We start from the raw sequence: 16,281 nt of genomic DNA, 5'->3' as shown, positions 1-16,281 counted from the left end.
AAATAAATAAATAAATAAATAAATAAATATAAAACAATGTGGATTTTTTTATCAGTATGTTTATATTGACCTTAAGGCTAGACTTCCATTTTAGAAGCTATTACCTGAAGTACCCAGCTGTAACTAATGGTCACCTAGAACTGAATGAACCATCACTATGAAGGCCAAAGTCTGAGCTCAGAAACAAATAAAAAGCATAAATTAAAGGAAGGATGTTAACCGGACTGACACTTCCAAGTGGAAAGATATAAGCTGAGGATGTAGCCTAATGGCACAGGTCCTGCCTGACAAGTGCAAAGGCCCAAGTTTGATTCCTGGTGCCAAAAAAGAATATAGAAAAAAAACAGACAAAAAACCTTTTTAAAAAATCTTACATTGGGACCACGGAGATGGCTCAGTAGAATAAGCACTTGCCTGGCAAGTGCAGGGGCCTGAGTTCAATACCAATTTCCGCCAAAATAAATAAAATCAATCACTAAATCAATCTTACAAGTAAGAAGATTCATGCACAAATTCCTTAGTTATAATTATAAGCCTTAGTGAAATCCCCAGGTCAGAAGAGGGTGTTTTACACAGTCAAGTGTATGCAGTGTTCTGTTAAGCTCACCAAATCAACAATGTGCTATCCGTAATAATTACAAAGGTCTAATGGCTAAAACCAAAGATCTATTTCTTGCTCACAAGAAATCCTTAAAAACAATTATTAGAACCTTATCAGAAATCTCACGTTTTAACCATAACTTCCTATATTATAATTCATGCTGATAATACATAACAAATAATTTGATATTTAATGAGAGGACTGCTTATCCTGCTGACAGTTCTTCATAAAATAAACATATATGGAAAATGGTGGTTGGAATCTTTAAAGTTTAATGTTAATTGTGATCCAATTTTAAAAGATAACTCTAGTGTAAGTTTATTAAAACCCCCAGCGATAATGGCAGGTCATGATTTAGGAGTAGAACTAGGGAAAGTATTTTTGCTTCCCATTATATGTGGTAACCTCAAAGTATAAAGGTAACAATAGTGTAATGGTTTGCGTCTAGTTGTCCTGCAAAGCTTCATGCAGCCCTGGGGAGGATTTCTAGAGTTTGTGATTAACTCATGATCCACTGGGATTATGGGTGTGAGTGCTGCACCCAGCCTGGGGCAGATAGCTTGAGTACAACTTAAGGGAGACAGACTTGCTCTCTGCAACCATTGTTGCTGCTACTTTTCCATTTTGCTCTCTGCTCTTTGCTGCCACTATGAACTGCTACCCTCTTCCATGTGCTACTCTGCCTTGGAGCCAGCCGAGTATGGACTGAAACTTTCACTAACTGTGAGCTACAGAAACCTTTCCTTCCTTCATTTTGGGTGTTGGGTATTTGTTCCAGCAACGAGAGAAGAGTAACTGAGACAAACAGCTTTATCAATTTGTAAATAGTTTTAAAAAAACAGTAGAATGTTCTAGAAAAACTTTTATTTGTTCCATAGGATTTCTTACATCTTTAGGTATTATAATTCAAGGTGATGCTTTACAAATCTGAAGATGATTATTAAGTATTCTGAAAGCACACATTGGAATCTGGTTTTTACAATGCTTTTCAGCAATTTTTATGTAAATCAGTCTACAAAGTGAAACTTTTAAAAATGAAACCTATGTTAGTCCACTCAATTGACAGAAACAGAAGGAATGGAATTTTTATGTAAATCAGTCTACAAAGTGAAACTTTTAAAAATGAAACCTATGTTAGTCCACTCAATTGACAGAAACAGAAGGAATGGAATGCAAATTTAAATTCATTGGGCCTAATTAAATACTCATTTAAAAATAAGTATCAGATTATTTTAGTTCTTAGACTATAGAGTTTTACTTTTGATCTGATGTTTTAATTCCTATTTCTTGTTCCGATGCTAGTTTTCTCTGAAATTGCTGGTAAGCTACTTATCTTCAGCTTCTTTAAAATGCAGATTATTAATAAAGATCCCTTATTAAAACATAAGTTCCAAATCCTCATATTTCCTTCAGACCTTTCAGTGAACAAAGAAATATATGAGGCATGTAGGGGAGTCAGATGCTTAACATAAAGTCTTTCATCTACTTTTTAATGTAAAGAAAAGAAAAATAATAAAACAATGATATTTCAAAATAAGATTGGATAGTAGCTACAATTAATATATTATATATTGTTATCTTCAAAGTAGTTGTTCAGGTTACAAGGTATTGACATGAAAAATTTATCAAACAATATAGGCATAAACCTTCAATTTCAATGAGTGAACAGCCATTAGTAGTATAACCATCTTAACTATCTTGGGGGTGTGTACATTTATATATTGTTCTTTCCTTTTCTCTTTTCTCCTTTCCCCCATTCCAGTTTTTCTTTGCTCTTGAGGATTTTCTTCCCATTTCTCAGTATCATTTTGAGTCTGATTTACTCTTTCAGCTTCTTACACGGAGACAATATGATATTTACACAGGCAAGACTGATTTATTTCACTTATGAGTATGGATTCAAGTGGCATCCATTTCTCAATAAGCGTCTGAAGCTTAACCTTCTCTATAGCTGAGTAGTTTGCCGCTGCGTAAAAATACCGTGTCTATTTTTCAAACCATTCTTGGATTTACAAGGCTGATCTATGAAATTGTGCTATAAACACAGTGCACATATATCACTGTGGTACCATGTTTTTAATTCTTTGGGGAAAATAACCAGACAGGGAATAGCTTTGCAAATGGGACCTCTAATTCTAGTTTTCTGAGAAATCTCTAGACTGGTTTCCAAAGTGGTTGCACAAATCTACACTGCCACCAACAATGGAGAAGGGTACCTCCGCCCCCACAGATCCCCCGGCATTTGCTGTTGGTTGATTTCCTGATGATAACTATTCTTTCTGGGGTGAGACAGTTGATTTCTTGATGATAGCTGTTCTTTCTGGGGTGAGATGGAATCTCAGCATTGCTTTAATTAGCATCTCTCTAATTCCCAATGATGTTGAACATTTTTCATATATTTATTTGCCATTTGTATTTCTTCATCTGAGAAGGAAGTGTTCATTTCAGATGCCTATTTTTTTTATTAGGTCTTTGGATTTGGGGAGGTATGAGTTTTTTCAACCCATTATATGTTCTAGATAGAAGTTCTTGTCTGAGAAACAATCAGCTAAAATTTTTACCTCTGTGTGGGTTGCTTTTCATTCTGTTGGTTATTTCATTTGATGTGCAAAAGCTTTCTTAGGATAAGACTCCAATTGCTGCAACTTTGAAGTGTTTCCCATGAAGTTTACGCTTTGTTCACAGTCTCTGCCTACACTTATGTCATCAAGATTTCTACCTACTTTCTCTTGAAGTAGTTTTAATGTTTCTGTTCTAATATACAGATCTTTGATGCATTTTTTACTTTAGTTTAGTGCATGGTGATAGACATGGGTTTAATTTTAGTCTTTGGAATGTAGAGAGCCAGTTTTTCCCAAACCATTTATTAAAGAGGCTGCCTTTCTTTCAGTGAACATGTTTGGCCCCTTTGTAAAGGAGAAGGTGGCTGAGTGTGTTTGTAGTTGTGTTCTCATATTCTAATTTGTTCCACTGGTCCTCAAGTCTGGTAGCAGTTATTACGGAAAAAAAAAAACATATAGCATAAACTTCTAGCTTTATGCACTTCCTTTAAAATAATCCACTATTGGGCTGGTTAGGTAGCTCAGAGGAGGAAGCTCCCACTTAAGTAAGCATGGGGACTAGGTTCCATCTCCACCACCACATGCTGCGCCAGCCCCGCCCTTGGATGGGCTGAGTCTGGGCATGGCTGTACACACCCATTTTCAGCTGGGGAGGCTGAAAACAGAAGGATCACTACAAGTCTAAACTATGTAGTGAGACCCTGTACCAAATACATAAATAAATAAATACAAACAAATAAAACATAGCCACTATTTCTAAAGAGGGTTAGTAGTATTTAGGTTATGTTTGAGGTGTGATAAAAACCAATGGTGAAGTGAGACCCTGCACAAAAAGAAAATAAAAAAAGGGGGGAGAATATTTAATTTTTTTACAGTTACGGAGAAAGACATGTTGCCCTTAATTCCCCCCCCAAAGTACTTCCCCTGGATTTGAACATACCTATCCAACTGTGCTTGCCACATTCTAAGGCAATGCTAGCAGTCCCCTTGCCTTCAGTAGTGTTCATGCGGTTGCCCTAATGTCCTGAGTTGATTCAAAATGCTTTTCATTCATTATCATTTTGACTCTGGGAAAAGGCTAGAAGTGGCATGATGCCAGATTCAATAAAGTGGATGAGAACACACTGTAATCTTTTACCTTTTCTGTTGGATTTCACTTGGCAACCACATTCATTCAGTGTTTTTAACCACTCCTGTTAAGGATATTCATGGAAGAAGACCTCTAGAAGTGCTTCTAACATCAGCCAGAATGGTGGGATATGTTTTGGGTTGTTTTTTTTGTTTTTTCATTTGTGTATTTGGTACAGGGTCTCACTGCATAGATTGGCCTCGTGGAGATTCTCCTGATTTCAGTCTCCCAAGCGCTGGGATTACAGGTGTGCACCACCTCGCCTGGACTCCGTCACTGGCTCAGTTCACCCCAGGGGGTCCAGGGATCAACCCCAGTCCCTGCTCTTGCCACAGCAGGTGCTTTGTCCACTGAGCTACCTCGCCGGCCCTGGGATATGTTTTAACTGAGGTGATTTTTAAAGGTCAGTGACAATGTGACTTTCACTGCAATAAACTTTGAATACACCTTTCGAGCCACCCCTTATATGATTGGCTGGGTCTGTGATCAATCACAATACCTCTAAACCATAACTTCTTGCTCACAGAATCACCTAGAGATGATACCCGAAAAATGCAGCACGGACACAATAATCAAATAGGAGATGATACAGGAGATAAAGTTAAGCATCACATCAGAGCAGGAAACAAGAAATGATTCCAATGAGTCCCTTTTTTTTTTATTGAGAAAACAGCAGGGTCTTTTCTTGGGACTCAGTCAGCTTTTTTTGAGAAGCGGCCCGTATGCTGAGACAGACTGAATTAGCTTCCATCCAGAGAAGGAAGTTAGCAACTCTGAAGAAATACTCCCTTCTCTTTGCTATTTTGGACCAGGAGGAAACCTGACAGAGGTTGCTGGAGGGATGTTTATAGAAAACACTGCCAACTATGCTCTAGGAAAAATTACACACGTAATATTTCCTCCAACGACGTGTCCCCTTCTCTTGCCTCCAAACTCCAATATCAGAATACAGGGCTGTGTGACATCTAAACAATATAATCTGCAGCAGATTATATTAAAGTCTACAACTTCATATGCCTGTGGGCAAACCATTTGGAGACTGCACACATAAGCGATGCCCAGTAAGTCCATTTTTGATGCTCATGGCAAACACCACAGTGCAATCCAGAATATTAAAACAATTACACTTGCACAGCACCCTACCTCACCTAAAGTGTCCAAAATTCTAAAATAATTGCTCTCCACTCCTCCAGAGTGCGTCCAATGCTCTCTTTCCACCATCCTGTGCTCACGGAATGAAATGTATTGTGCCTGAAGGTTTTAGCAATCCAGATCAACGGAGTGAACAGAAATAACCAAAGAAATGTAAGGTTTGAGTTGGGAGATCGGAAACGTGGGGACATAGCGCCACCTTGTGGTCAGAGACAGAAAACGATCAGCATAAACCGCGACGGATCAAGAAATCGGTTTCCGAAACCTCGAACCACGCTACTTGCGCTCAGGCGCAGAATTCCTAGCCCCGCCCCTCCGGGAACCTCTGCCTGAGGCAATGTGATTGACAGGGCCACGGGCCAGTCCGTTACCGAAAGTCTTCACTCCGGAAACAGCGCCGCGCTTCTTCCGGCCCGCGCTCTCCCGGCATCCTTTGCCTTCCGGCTGCGCCGGGTCCTTTCCGGTCCGCCCCGCCTCGCGCGCCCGTTTCGAGCCGAGTCGCTGGCTGGGCTCCGCGGGCCGGGCGGCGGCGGCCATGGGGTCCGGCGCGGCGCAGCTGGAGGGCTACTACTTCTCGGCCGCGCTGAGCTGCACCTTCCTGGTGTCGTGCCTGCTCTTCTCCGCCTTCAGCCGCGCGCTGCGCGAGCCCTACATGGACGAGGTCTTCCACCTGCCGCAGGCGCAGCGCTACTGCGAGGGCCGCTTCTCCCCCGCGCAGGTGCGTCGGCGCCCCCGCGCCCCGGGCCCCGGCTCGGAGCTAGGGAAACCCTGTGCTGTGCAGGGACAGTGGCGGCCCCGCGAGGCCCTGCCGGTGCTGGAGGGGGTCGGGCCGGGCCGCGCCGCCGGAGGGGCACGGCGGCCGCCGACGTCTCCCCGCATCGTTTAGAGAACCTTCTGCTAGCCGGGTAGACTGCCAGCCAGTCTCACGGCATCGCCTAAAAATAAATTTGCTCGTACCTGCAGATGCAGGCTCCAAAACATGCCGTTCGTCGTCCCCCGATGACATCGTGGGGTGCTGGCTAGACGTGTAGATTATGCAGGGGAAAACGTGTTTTTAGGTCTTGATGCTGTTACTGATTTCAAAGCCTTGGAAGTGAATCTCAAGCTGCTCTGCGGCAGAATGACAGCAGTGCTCTCGTAGCTTGTGTTGTAAGATTCAATTCATTGGGGAAGGGGGTAGCACAACCCTGGACTGGTACCTGCTGGCGGTCCTTACAGAGCCTTTGGTCCGGTCTGCCCCCCATTTCTTTTCTCAGCCAACATTTATGTGCTTTGTAAAACCGGAGGCTTGCCATTTAGTCACCAAAATGCAGGCTTTCTAAAACCCAAGTCTCAGGAAACAAAGGAATGTTAAGTTACTTGTTGGCTGTACGTATCTTCATTACACAGGTGCAGAGGCAAAAAAGAAAACCCTATCCATAAGCAGACAATGGATCAAGACCTACTTAACCGTGTCATAGAATGACTTTCCCATGGTTCTGGGTCGTTGGTACGATGAACCTTGAGTTTGTCGTGCGTGTGTCTGTTCTGTCTGCATTTCCTCTTGCTTTTGTTTAATTATTGGTGTTTCATTTTTAAGTGGGATCCTATGATTACTACCCTACCTGGCTTATACCTGGTGTCCGTGGGTGTGGTCAAGCCTGCCAGCTGGATCTTTGGATGGTCTGAACATGTTGTCTGCTCCATTGGGATGCTCAGATTCGTCAATCTTCTCTTCAGCATTGGCAACTTCTATTTACTGTATTTGCTTTTCCAGAAGGTGCAACCCAAAAACAAGGTATGTTTCTAGTACCAGAGTGTGCGCCGTCAGAGTCACAGTTAAGATGAATAAGTTTTAGGCTATTTGGAAGAACATGTCTTAAACAATTAGTGTCTGTGTAAGGATGAATCTAAAAGAGATGTCAGTGAATTGCAAGCCAGCTTGATAAATGTGTTTTGAACATATTTCATGAGCAAGGCATGGGTTCTAGAGAGATAAATGAGATAGCCGATTGCCTTTTCTTTGTGGAACTTGTATTTTGGTTAGGGGAAACAAACTTTACCTGAGAAATTTTGAAATTAGATTGCAGTCTTTGGAGTACTTGAGTCTGAAAGCAGTCCCTGTCACTACCTCTTATGTTACCTTGGTTGCAAACCCCTTCATGTCTGTGACTTCGTCTATGAAGTAGGAATAATAACTGAATAGAATTGCCATGGAGAATAAAAGGAGCTTGCTAAATGGAAGATGTTTAGGTCAGTATCCTTAAATAACAGATTTAGTAAATATTAACTATTAAAATTTTAATTTAAAGAGATGGTTTCAGTAGTATCAGCTATGAGAGGGATGTGGACCAATGATGATGTGGTGAGGATGCAGAGGATACAGAAAAAGAACTGAAGACCAGGTGCTCCCTTCAGCCTGACTCTGAGGCAGGGGAATGGGTGGCCTTGGGTCAGGATTCGCAGAGAAGGTGGTACTGGGAGTGAATCCTGAAGAATAGAGGGGCTGTAGGCTAGGATTGATCATGTCAAATAAACAACATAAGGAAAGGTAGAAAGATGTGGAATGGTAAGGTCCAGAGAGTTACTATTTTAAATTACAGAATTATAAAGAGCTACGGATAGAGGTGAAGTCAAGCATGTATGTGTGTTCCTTATGTGTCCTTCTATGTCACAGAAAGGTTTTTAAGCTTTCATAGTAAATGATAGCCCAGCTTTCATTTTATTCAAGGGAATGGTGTTGCTGGATTTAATTGAGTGAATAGTAGTGTAGTTAGGTTAAGTGAAAGATACCATGTAAGGAGATAAAAGCCCTGAGGTTAGAAAGCACCTATAGAAAAGCCAAAAGATTATTTGACTTTAAACTGAGTGTACTATTTTCTGGAACATACCTATCATTTTATCATAAGTAAACTGTACTATTTTCTGGAACATACCTATCATTTTATCATAAGTAAACTCATTGGATAGAGTGGTACAAATACCCAACACATGCTTCTTTTCTGCAAGTCCAGGGATTTGAAGGGACACCTGCACAGGGACTTGGAGTGCTGATGGAAGAGGCTAAGACTGACGCTCAGGGCAGTGAAGCGACCTGCGTGGTGTCCTGTTCATCTCTATTCCCTAGAGAACATCGTTCCCCATCCAATACCCTATAGCTCTAACATTTTAAGCTAGAGGAGCATTGGCACACATAGGTATTGTTCTAGGGGCCTCCAGCTGAGGGTTGTGACTAAACAGTAGCAAGAAGTTTTGGTATAAATGCATACTGAAGTTTTGCAAACGAGATTAACATTGAGCAAGTTTGTTCAAATAAGGTTGAAGATTTTTTTTTCACATAAATCTCTTAATTCATTCACCAAAAGTAGCATACTTGTTTTGTCTTGAAAATAATTTTAACTTTTTTTTTTTTTTTTTTACACTCCAAGGGTGCTTCCAGTATCCAGAGAATCTTATCAACACTGGCACTAGCAATATTTCCTACACTCTACTTTTTTAACTTCCTTTATTATACAGAAGCAGGATCCATGTTTTTTACTCTTTTTGCATATTTGATGTGTCTTTATGGAAATCATAAAACATCAGCCCTGCTTGGATTTGGGGGCTTCATGTTTCGCCAGACAAATATCATCTGGACCGTCTTCTGCGCAGGACACATCGTAGCGCACAGGTTGACCGAAGCGTGGAAAACCGAGCTGCAAAAGAAAAAGGAAGAGAGGCTCCCCTCTGGGAAAGGACCGTTTTCAGAATTCAGGAGAATTGTTTGGTTCCTCTTGGCGTACTGCCTGTCCTTTAAGAACTTGAGTGCGCTCATCCTCCTGACCTGGCCCTACGTCCTTCTGGTCCTGGCATTTGGTGCCTTTGTAGTAGTTAATGGTGGAATTGTAATTGGTGACCGGAGTAATCATGAGGCCTGTCTTCATTTTCCTCAGCTCTTCTACTTTTTCTCTTTTACTCTCTTTTTTTCCTTTCCCCACCTGCTATCTCCTACCAAAATTAAGACTTTTATTTTCTTAGTTTGGAAACGCAGAATCCAGTTTCTTATTATTACCTCAGTCTCCATATTTTTAGTTTGGAAGTTTACTTACGTTCATAGATACTTGCTAGCGGACAATAGACATTATACATTCTATGTGTGGAAAAGAGTTTTTCAAAGACATGATATTATGAAATATTTGTTAGTTCCAGGCTATATATTTGCTGGTTGGAGTATAGCTGACTCGTTGAAATCAAAATCAGTTTTCTGGAATTTAATGTTTTTTGTATGCTTGTTTACTTCTACAGTTCCTCAGAAACTGCTAGAATTCCGTTACTTTATTTTACCTTATATTATTTATAGGGTTAACATACCTCTGCCGCCCACGTCAAGACTTCTGTGTGAACTAAGCTGCTATGCACTTGTTAATTTCCTAACTTTTTATATCTTTCTGAACAAGACTTTCCAGTGGCCAGATAATCAGGATATCCAAAGGTTTATGTGGTAATACAAGAATATTCATACTGTCTCCAAAATGGATAACTAAATATATAAAAACAATTTGGGGGGGGTACTACAGTGATCCTAAGATCACATCTGATATTTATGTACATTTTAGGCATGCATAACGAGTCTGAGGAAGTTCAGGATAAAGAACTGAGAAAGCTCCAGACCTGATTCAAAAACCAAACTGATGCAAAATAAACGTGTTTACAATTCTCTCATCATATCTGTTATACCATTAAACATAAAGCTAGGAAACTTCTTACATAAGTTCAAGAAAATCAGGATGCTTCATAGTAATATAACTAGTTTACTGTAATTTTTTCCAGAAAGCTAACAGAATGTTTGAGTGATATTTATAAATGATCAGCCAACATTCCTGATTGAAAAGTTGTTTAACATTTCAGAAATACAGTTTTAATTCTAAATTAAAACAGATTTGTATAGCTAGTAAGTTACAAACAGGTTTATCTAGGAATCAAATTGGTTTTAAAGTCTAGATGGCCTACTATATCACTAATGCCCAGTAAGGCATGTATGAAGGCCAGAAATAAATGGTGTTAATTATAATACCTTTTAAAGTAAAAGTTTTCCTGAAATAAGTTACTGTGTTAGTTTCCTAGGTTTGCAATAGCAAACGACCATGAATCTGGTGACTTCAAAAAGTTCCTCCCGTTTATAGAGTGAGAGTCAAGTCAAAGTATTACAGAGGCGGTTCTTTCGGGAAGCCGGGAGGGGAGCTTATTGGCACAGCAGTAAGCCAGTTTCTGCCTCCGTCTTTCCACGGCCGCCTGTGTCCTGCCTCCTGTAAAGACATGGCCATTGGATATAAAGCACTTTAATACAGATAATCTGATGAGAAATCCTTAATTATATCTGCAGTCAGCCTGTGAAGGCTCATTTTCCAAGTAAGGTCACATTTGTAGGTTCTGGGTCAGTGTCTTTTTGTGGGGAAAAAAGGAACATAAGGTTTTCAGGAGAAAACACTTTTAAATAGAATTTTCATGGGAAGTTTAAAAATTAGTGACTTCTGAGGTTCCCTCCTCCCATAAATATAAATCGAATTGGTATTTGAGTCCCTCGTCCAAAAATATTAGAATTAAAAGTTAAATCATTTGATCTAACTGTATAGATTAGGGATACCTGCTGGGGTGTTTGTTTGGGTTTCATGTTCACTTTTTTTTACATTCATCTATTGTTTTGTCATTCCTCTGCAGGAAATTGTATTTTGAGACTTGTTAACTTTGATGTGTAAGCTAGGAACTGTGAATAGAACATTTAAGTTCAGTTTATATTTTTTAAGTTTAAAAAAAAAAAATGGTTATAAGTAAATTATTTTTCTTTCAGTGTTAGATTATACTTTCTCTGGGCTTTAAATAATTACAAGATTTGGCTGTAAATAAGTATATTCTGCATTTGCAAATATTGTATAGAAGTAAAAATACAGTCTTTTCAGAACTTAGTAGGTTGATACAGTTACAGCAGTAAGCAGATTTTTTTTTTTTAACCTAGACTTTTTTAATAGAGAAAACATCCTCAAAGAAACAATGCTTTTACCACAAATTTATTGTAATGGACAACCAAGTTGAGGAAGCCAAAATTAGAAAAAAAGAACAAGTATAATTTGGGAAAAACAACTTCCTTGATTGATGAAACTAATGCAAATCTTGATGTTTAATGGTATTTCTAGGTGGGAAAACTTTTCTCTAACATATCTGGCAAGAAGGAAAAAACCATGTTACCCCACATAACTAAAGACAACTATTGTGGGGAGAGTTCATATTTTCATTTTCAAGTGGTGGGTCACTGTCAGTTTCATTTTTAACAAATGTTTTGGAAAAGTTACATTAAGAGGGAAAAAGATTAATCTTTGTTTTCCATAAAGTGCATTTTTTGACACATTAGAAAAGAATGTTATGAATTAAATGCTGAGTAGATGCGTAATTTTATAATAGGATGTGATTTCAGGATGATTGCTATTTAAATTACTATTTTTCAGTAATTTTTTTTTTTTTTTTTTTTTTTTTTTTGGTGGAACTGAGGATTGAACTCAGGCCCTTGCACTTGCCAGGGCAGCGCTTATTCCACTGAGCCATCTCCCGGGCCCAGTAATTGTTATTTTAAAATGGATTCCTAATACTGTTATTGTGCTTAAAATACAAGTTTTGATTAAATTTTCTTGGGCAGCTAGAAGATGACCATTGACTGGTGGATTTCCCAGGATTTTTAGCAGGTTAAATGTGAGAGACATACACAGGCTTAGATCATGTTGCCTTTAGTTCAAGATCTGATTCCAGATTTGTTCCTGTGAAATCATTCTGCTTGAGAAGACCGAGAAGGCCAATTGTTCCTCGTTTGTTAGATCCTGGCCTTTACACACAGTGTAAAGTATGTTAGTTTTGAATTTTTTCCGCAAATAATCCAGTATATTTTTTTATCATAAGTTTTAAAAAATTGTGCTCAGTTGACTCTCTTGATTAAAAAATGATAATGAAAAAGATGCTGCCTTGCTAGAAAACCTAGGGACTTGTAGTCACTGTTGCTGGTCTGAAAACAGGTTTAAAGGGCATCATATGAAGATTGAAATTACTGAATAATTTATTCTCATTAATTATTTTAGGTCAAGTAAACATTTTCAGTGAGTTGTACCTTAGGTGAAATTGTACAGACACAACATTATCTGCCTTCTCACACGGACGTGCTCTTCCAGCAGAAATGCATATGCCTTTTGTAACTGGATCTGATTTTGTAGCTAATGATCGGGAAATACAGTGTTCCTTACTGTAAGCGTAGCACAGCGTCACGGCAAGGGAAATAATTTATCTGACCCCATTGTCTTCTTAGAACTCTTTCTGGAATGTGCATAGCTTGTCATAAGATACCTTAACATAAATCATTTATTCCCAATAAATAGCTCCATAGAGAATATCGTTCTACTTTGAAGTTAATTGCCATTTGATGTCATTTTGTCATATTCAACTAGAGAGAAAAGAAGGGATGTGAAAGTTACTTATTCCCCCTAAGTGGACTACAAGTTGGATCCACTTTTCAATAAAATACATCACATAAATAAATTCATGTTTATTAGATGAAAATGCAGTGTATTTGAAGCAAGTATAATTGTATTAAGTATTAAAACAAGAATGGCGTAAGTATGAAAAAGGATTTTTAAGTGGAAATTTATTAATAGATACAGGCATGTAGGAAATGTGTTAACATGGGCATTACTGTTTCATATTTGATTATGGCTCTGGAATCTCTTAAGGCAGGTTACTTAAGGAAGCTGATCCTCACTCCAAATAGGAATGTTTCTGGCCCAAAGTCTACTCACTGTCTGGTAGGGGTCTGCTCTCATTTCAAAAGAGATTCACCTCGTGCCGTATCTTCATGAAGTTCATAAACTTGTCAAATTATAAATGGGAGTTTCTTAGTATAAAATGACTATCTGTCCTAGAAAAAAAATCAATATGTAATCATAGCTAGTTTTTAAAAAATGAATCCTATTCCATAGCAGGGGTTTCCTGACTCTGCCTCATTTTCTGAATTTGTGTTAAAACAGTTCATTTGCTATAGAGTGTGTTTTTATTTATAAATATTGTTTTTGTAATAGGCCATGCTTTGAAGATTGTTGCTGTTTAAAATATGAAACTTAGTTTTCAGTCGTTAAGTTATACGAATACTACAACTTCGATGGTTTGTAAGACTTCAAAGGGAAAAGAAATGCCAACCAGTTACCCATATTTTGTGTTAGCTAGGCTGTACTTCTCTGGGAATAACTGGTAATGATTTTTCTTTGGGATACTTGTGTATATTTAAATGCTAGTGACACACATTTCCAGTATACTAAAATGTAGTTGAAAATTATAAAATGGATAGATACATGCTTTTTAACCTAGCCATGGATTTAAAAATAAGTTCTTTTAAGATTTGAAAGTTATTTGTAGGGTAAGAAATTTTGTCATAGTGTGGTAATCCAATACTCTAATGTATTGTTTATTGAAAAAATGAGCTTTTGATGAATTTAATGTTCATTACAGTTCATCACCTTTATACCAAAAGAAGACTGTACTTTCCTGCAAACCAGTATTAGTTGTGTTCTTATTTTGCTTTTTGTATTTTAGGGAGGGGTCTACAGGGTGTTCAGGGTCTCACTACTAGATCGGACTTGTAGTGATCTTCCTGTTTACAGCCTCCCAAGAGCTGGGATTACAGGCACGCACCACCACGCCCAGTCTCAGTTGCCATCTCAGCGCGCCCCTGGGGCGGGGCCGGCAGGCAGGCCCAGTTGTGTTGCTTTTGCCTCCTGAAACCTGAGCAGATCATTCAAGCCTTGCCCACATGAGAACATCGCGCACGAGATGAGGGAGAGACAGGAGAGGTGATGATGAGGATGTGACCTTTTGGGCGCTCTACGGCTGGTTTACAGTCTGATGCAAGTCTACTCAAACCTGTGTTGTACATGTTGCTTTTTACATCGCGGGAGAAATGAAAGGTCAGGCGTATCTGGCGATTTGCTCCAGATCCACTCAATGTAAATGAGTATAGGTCAGTCTGACCCTCAAATCTACAAAGTTTTGATTATTTTTCTGGGCCATACAATAAAAGTGCTCATGAAGAGAAAAGAATATGGAGAGAATTAATAATCTGTCGTTACTCTGCACTGGCTGGATAACTTATAACACATTATTTTATAATGTAGTTTTAAAAAATGTTAACTGTTTGAAGAAGCTTGAACAAAATGGTTTGTAATTTTGTTGCAAGATAAATTGTTCAAAGAGATGCGCTTAAAGAAATTTAGTAATGCAATAAGCTCATATGAAGACAGTTTTTTCAAAGGACTATAATTATCCTATATTGGCTAAAGTATAAATTGGGTTAACAGATTTCTACTCATACAAAATAAATTTTCTAATTGTTTACTCTCTGCAGAAAAATAAACCCCTAGAAACTGAGTTTGTAGTTCATTAGAAGGAAAATTTGTGTTTATCAGAGATTCTTTAGTAGATTCTAGTAGCAGGTAGGGTAAAATACCTGTCGAGGTCTCACTACATTGTGATTTTGTGCTCATAAGTTCATTAGAGATAACTGCACTAATTGAGAAGTCGTGAAGTATTTCTGGTGGTTTGCATGCTGTCTCTGATGTACTTTAAATATCTGAACAAAGCTATTTTAACTCTGATCTTAACGTTTTAGAAATAATTGAAATATGCAGCCTAATTATAAGTGTTGTAGTTATCTTTCAATGTACTAGTAAGATTTATTTTTAGTCCTACATATAAGTGGAAAGAATATGAATGAAAAGGTTTATTTCCCTAGTGATAAAACAAACTTATAAAAAATTTTCACTTAAGTGCTCACTAGATGGTGATATTGTGCTATATTTTGAAGTGTTATTATAGTTGAAACTTTGTTTTAATTAACTTTTTTATACTTTTGTATTGTTTTGAACCTCAGAGATTTATATTGTCCATGTCTGTTACGCTGTTATTGAAAATGATTTGAGTTGTATCAAACTATAAATGTTAAAAATAATTTTTGTATTTTATAATCACATATGAGGTGGTAAACTTTCTACCCGTGTCTGTATGACACTTTGCTTCCTACAAACAAGTGGTGAACACGCCAAGTTGGAAAACTGGTATAGCAATGTACTGGCCACTCTCTTTAGCGCTTTACCCACTTTTTTGCATTTAATTTTCTGGACAACCTTGTAAGGTCGGTCCAGTTGTTCATAGCGCCCTACATGTCAGGAAACTGCTGAGCATGTGCCAAGGATTGCAGCCTAACTGGCTGAGCCGGGATTAGGGCCCCGAAGCCAGCGCAGACCCCACTGACTACGGAGCTCCCACTCGGAGCACTGCATAAAGGCCACGTGCGGCATTTTAGAAGGAAGAGTTGTCGTGAATGCAATTAAACCTAGTTTCCCAGGTCACAAAACTTGAGTCCCCCATGAATGGTGGCTTCTCTAGAGGCAAATCGGCTCCTGTTTGCCATTGCACCTTCCGTTGCTTTGGCACACTGTCTCCAGTTGGCCTGCATGTACTTAGGAATGTCAGGAAGGAAGAAATCAGAGCCCCGGCCGTGTTTGTGCACACAGGAGCGAGAAGTGAAGACCCGTGTTGCCAAATGGGGAGTGCAGTTGTTTGAAAATGTTTAGTTTTCTGTAGAGACACTTGGAAGCAAATTGTTAAACTTCCATTTTGGAATATTTTTAAAAATTGTGTTTGACTTACCTTGATCTTTTATTTAAATATGCTTTGGAATTTTTAAAGTTTTACATTTTGTTAGACACTAGACTCTAAAGTGGAAATGTTGGTCTTCTAAAATTATATTGTGAGTTCATGTGCTTTAAAATTGCTTTCTGAGTAAAGCTACTCTT

The 16,281-nt window shown here is 38.7% G+C and overlaps 1 protein-coding gene across 1 annotated transcript; it reads left to right on the top strand.

The window, feature by feature from the left end:
• The first annotated feature begins 5,912 nt into the window (after positions 1-5,912).
• Positions 5,913-11,919, top strand: LOC101572098 (putative Dol-P-Glc:Glc(2)Man(9)GlcNAc(2)-PP-Dol alpha-1,2-glucosyltransferase). The gene is made up of 3 exons (XM_004628066.3): positions 5,913-6,161; positions 7,023-7,220; positions 8,851-11,919. The coding sequence occupies exons 1-3, from the start codon at positions 5,979-5,981 to the stop codon at positions 9,904-9,906; spliced, it is 1,437 nt and encodes a 478-aa protein (XP_004628123.1). The 5' UTR covers positions 5,913-5,978; the 3' UTR covers positions 9,907-11,919.
• The last annotated feature ends 4,362 nt before the right edge of the window (positions 11,920-16,281 follow it).

This window comes from Octodon degus, unplaced genomic scaffold, assembly GCF_000260255.1.
Source record: "Octodon degus isolate 3935 unplaced genomic scaffold, OctDeg1.0 scaffold00021, whole genome shotgun sequence".
Taxonomy (NCBI): Eukaryota; Metazoa; Chordata; class Mammalia; order Rodentia; family Octodontidae; genus Octodon; species Octodon degus.
This window is presented reverse-complemented; position numbering and strand designations above follow the sequence as displayed.

What these genes read in the sequence shown, in the direction of transcription:
- LOC101572098 (XM_004628066.3), top strand. Translation starts at nt 5,979, where the DNA reads ATGGGGTCCGGCGCGGCGCAGCTGGAGGGCTACTACTTCTCGGCCGCG. An exon ending in GCCGCTTCTCCCCCGCGCAG is followed by an intron (nt 6,162 to 7,022) that starts GTGCGTCGGCGC and finishes TTCATTTTTAAG; the next exon opens with TGGGATCCTATGATTACTAC. An exon ending in AGGTGCAACCCAAAAACAAG is followed by an intron (nt 7,221 to 8,850) that starts GTATGTTTCTAG and finishes TTACACTCCAAG; the next exon opens with GGTGCTTCCAGTATCCAGAG.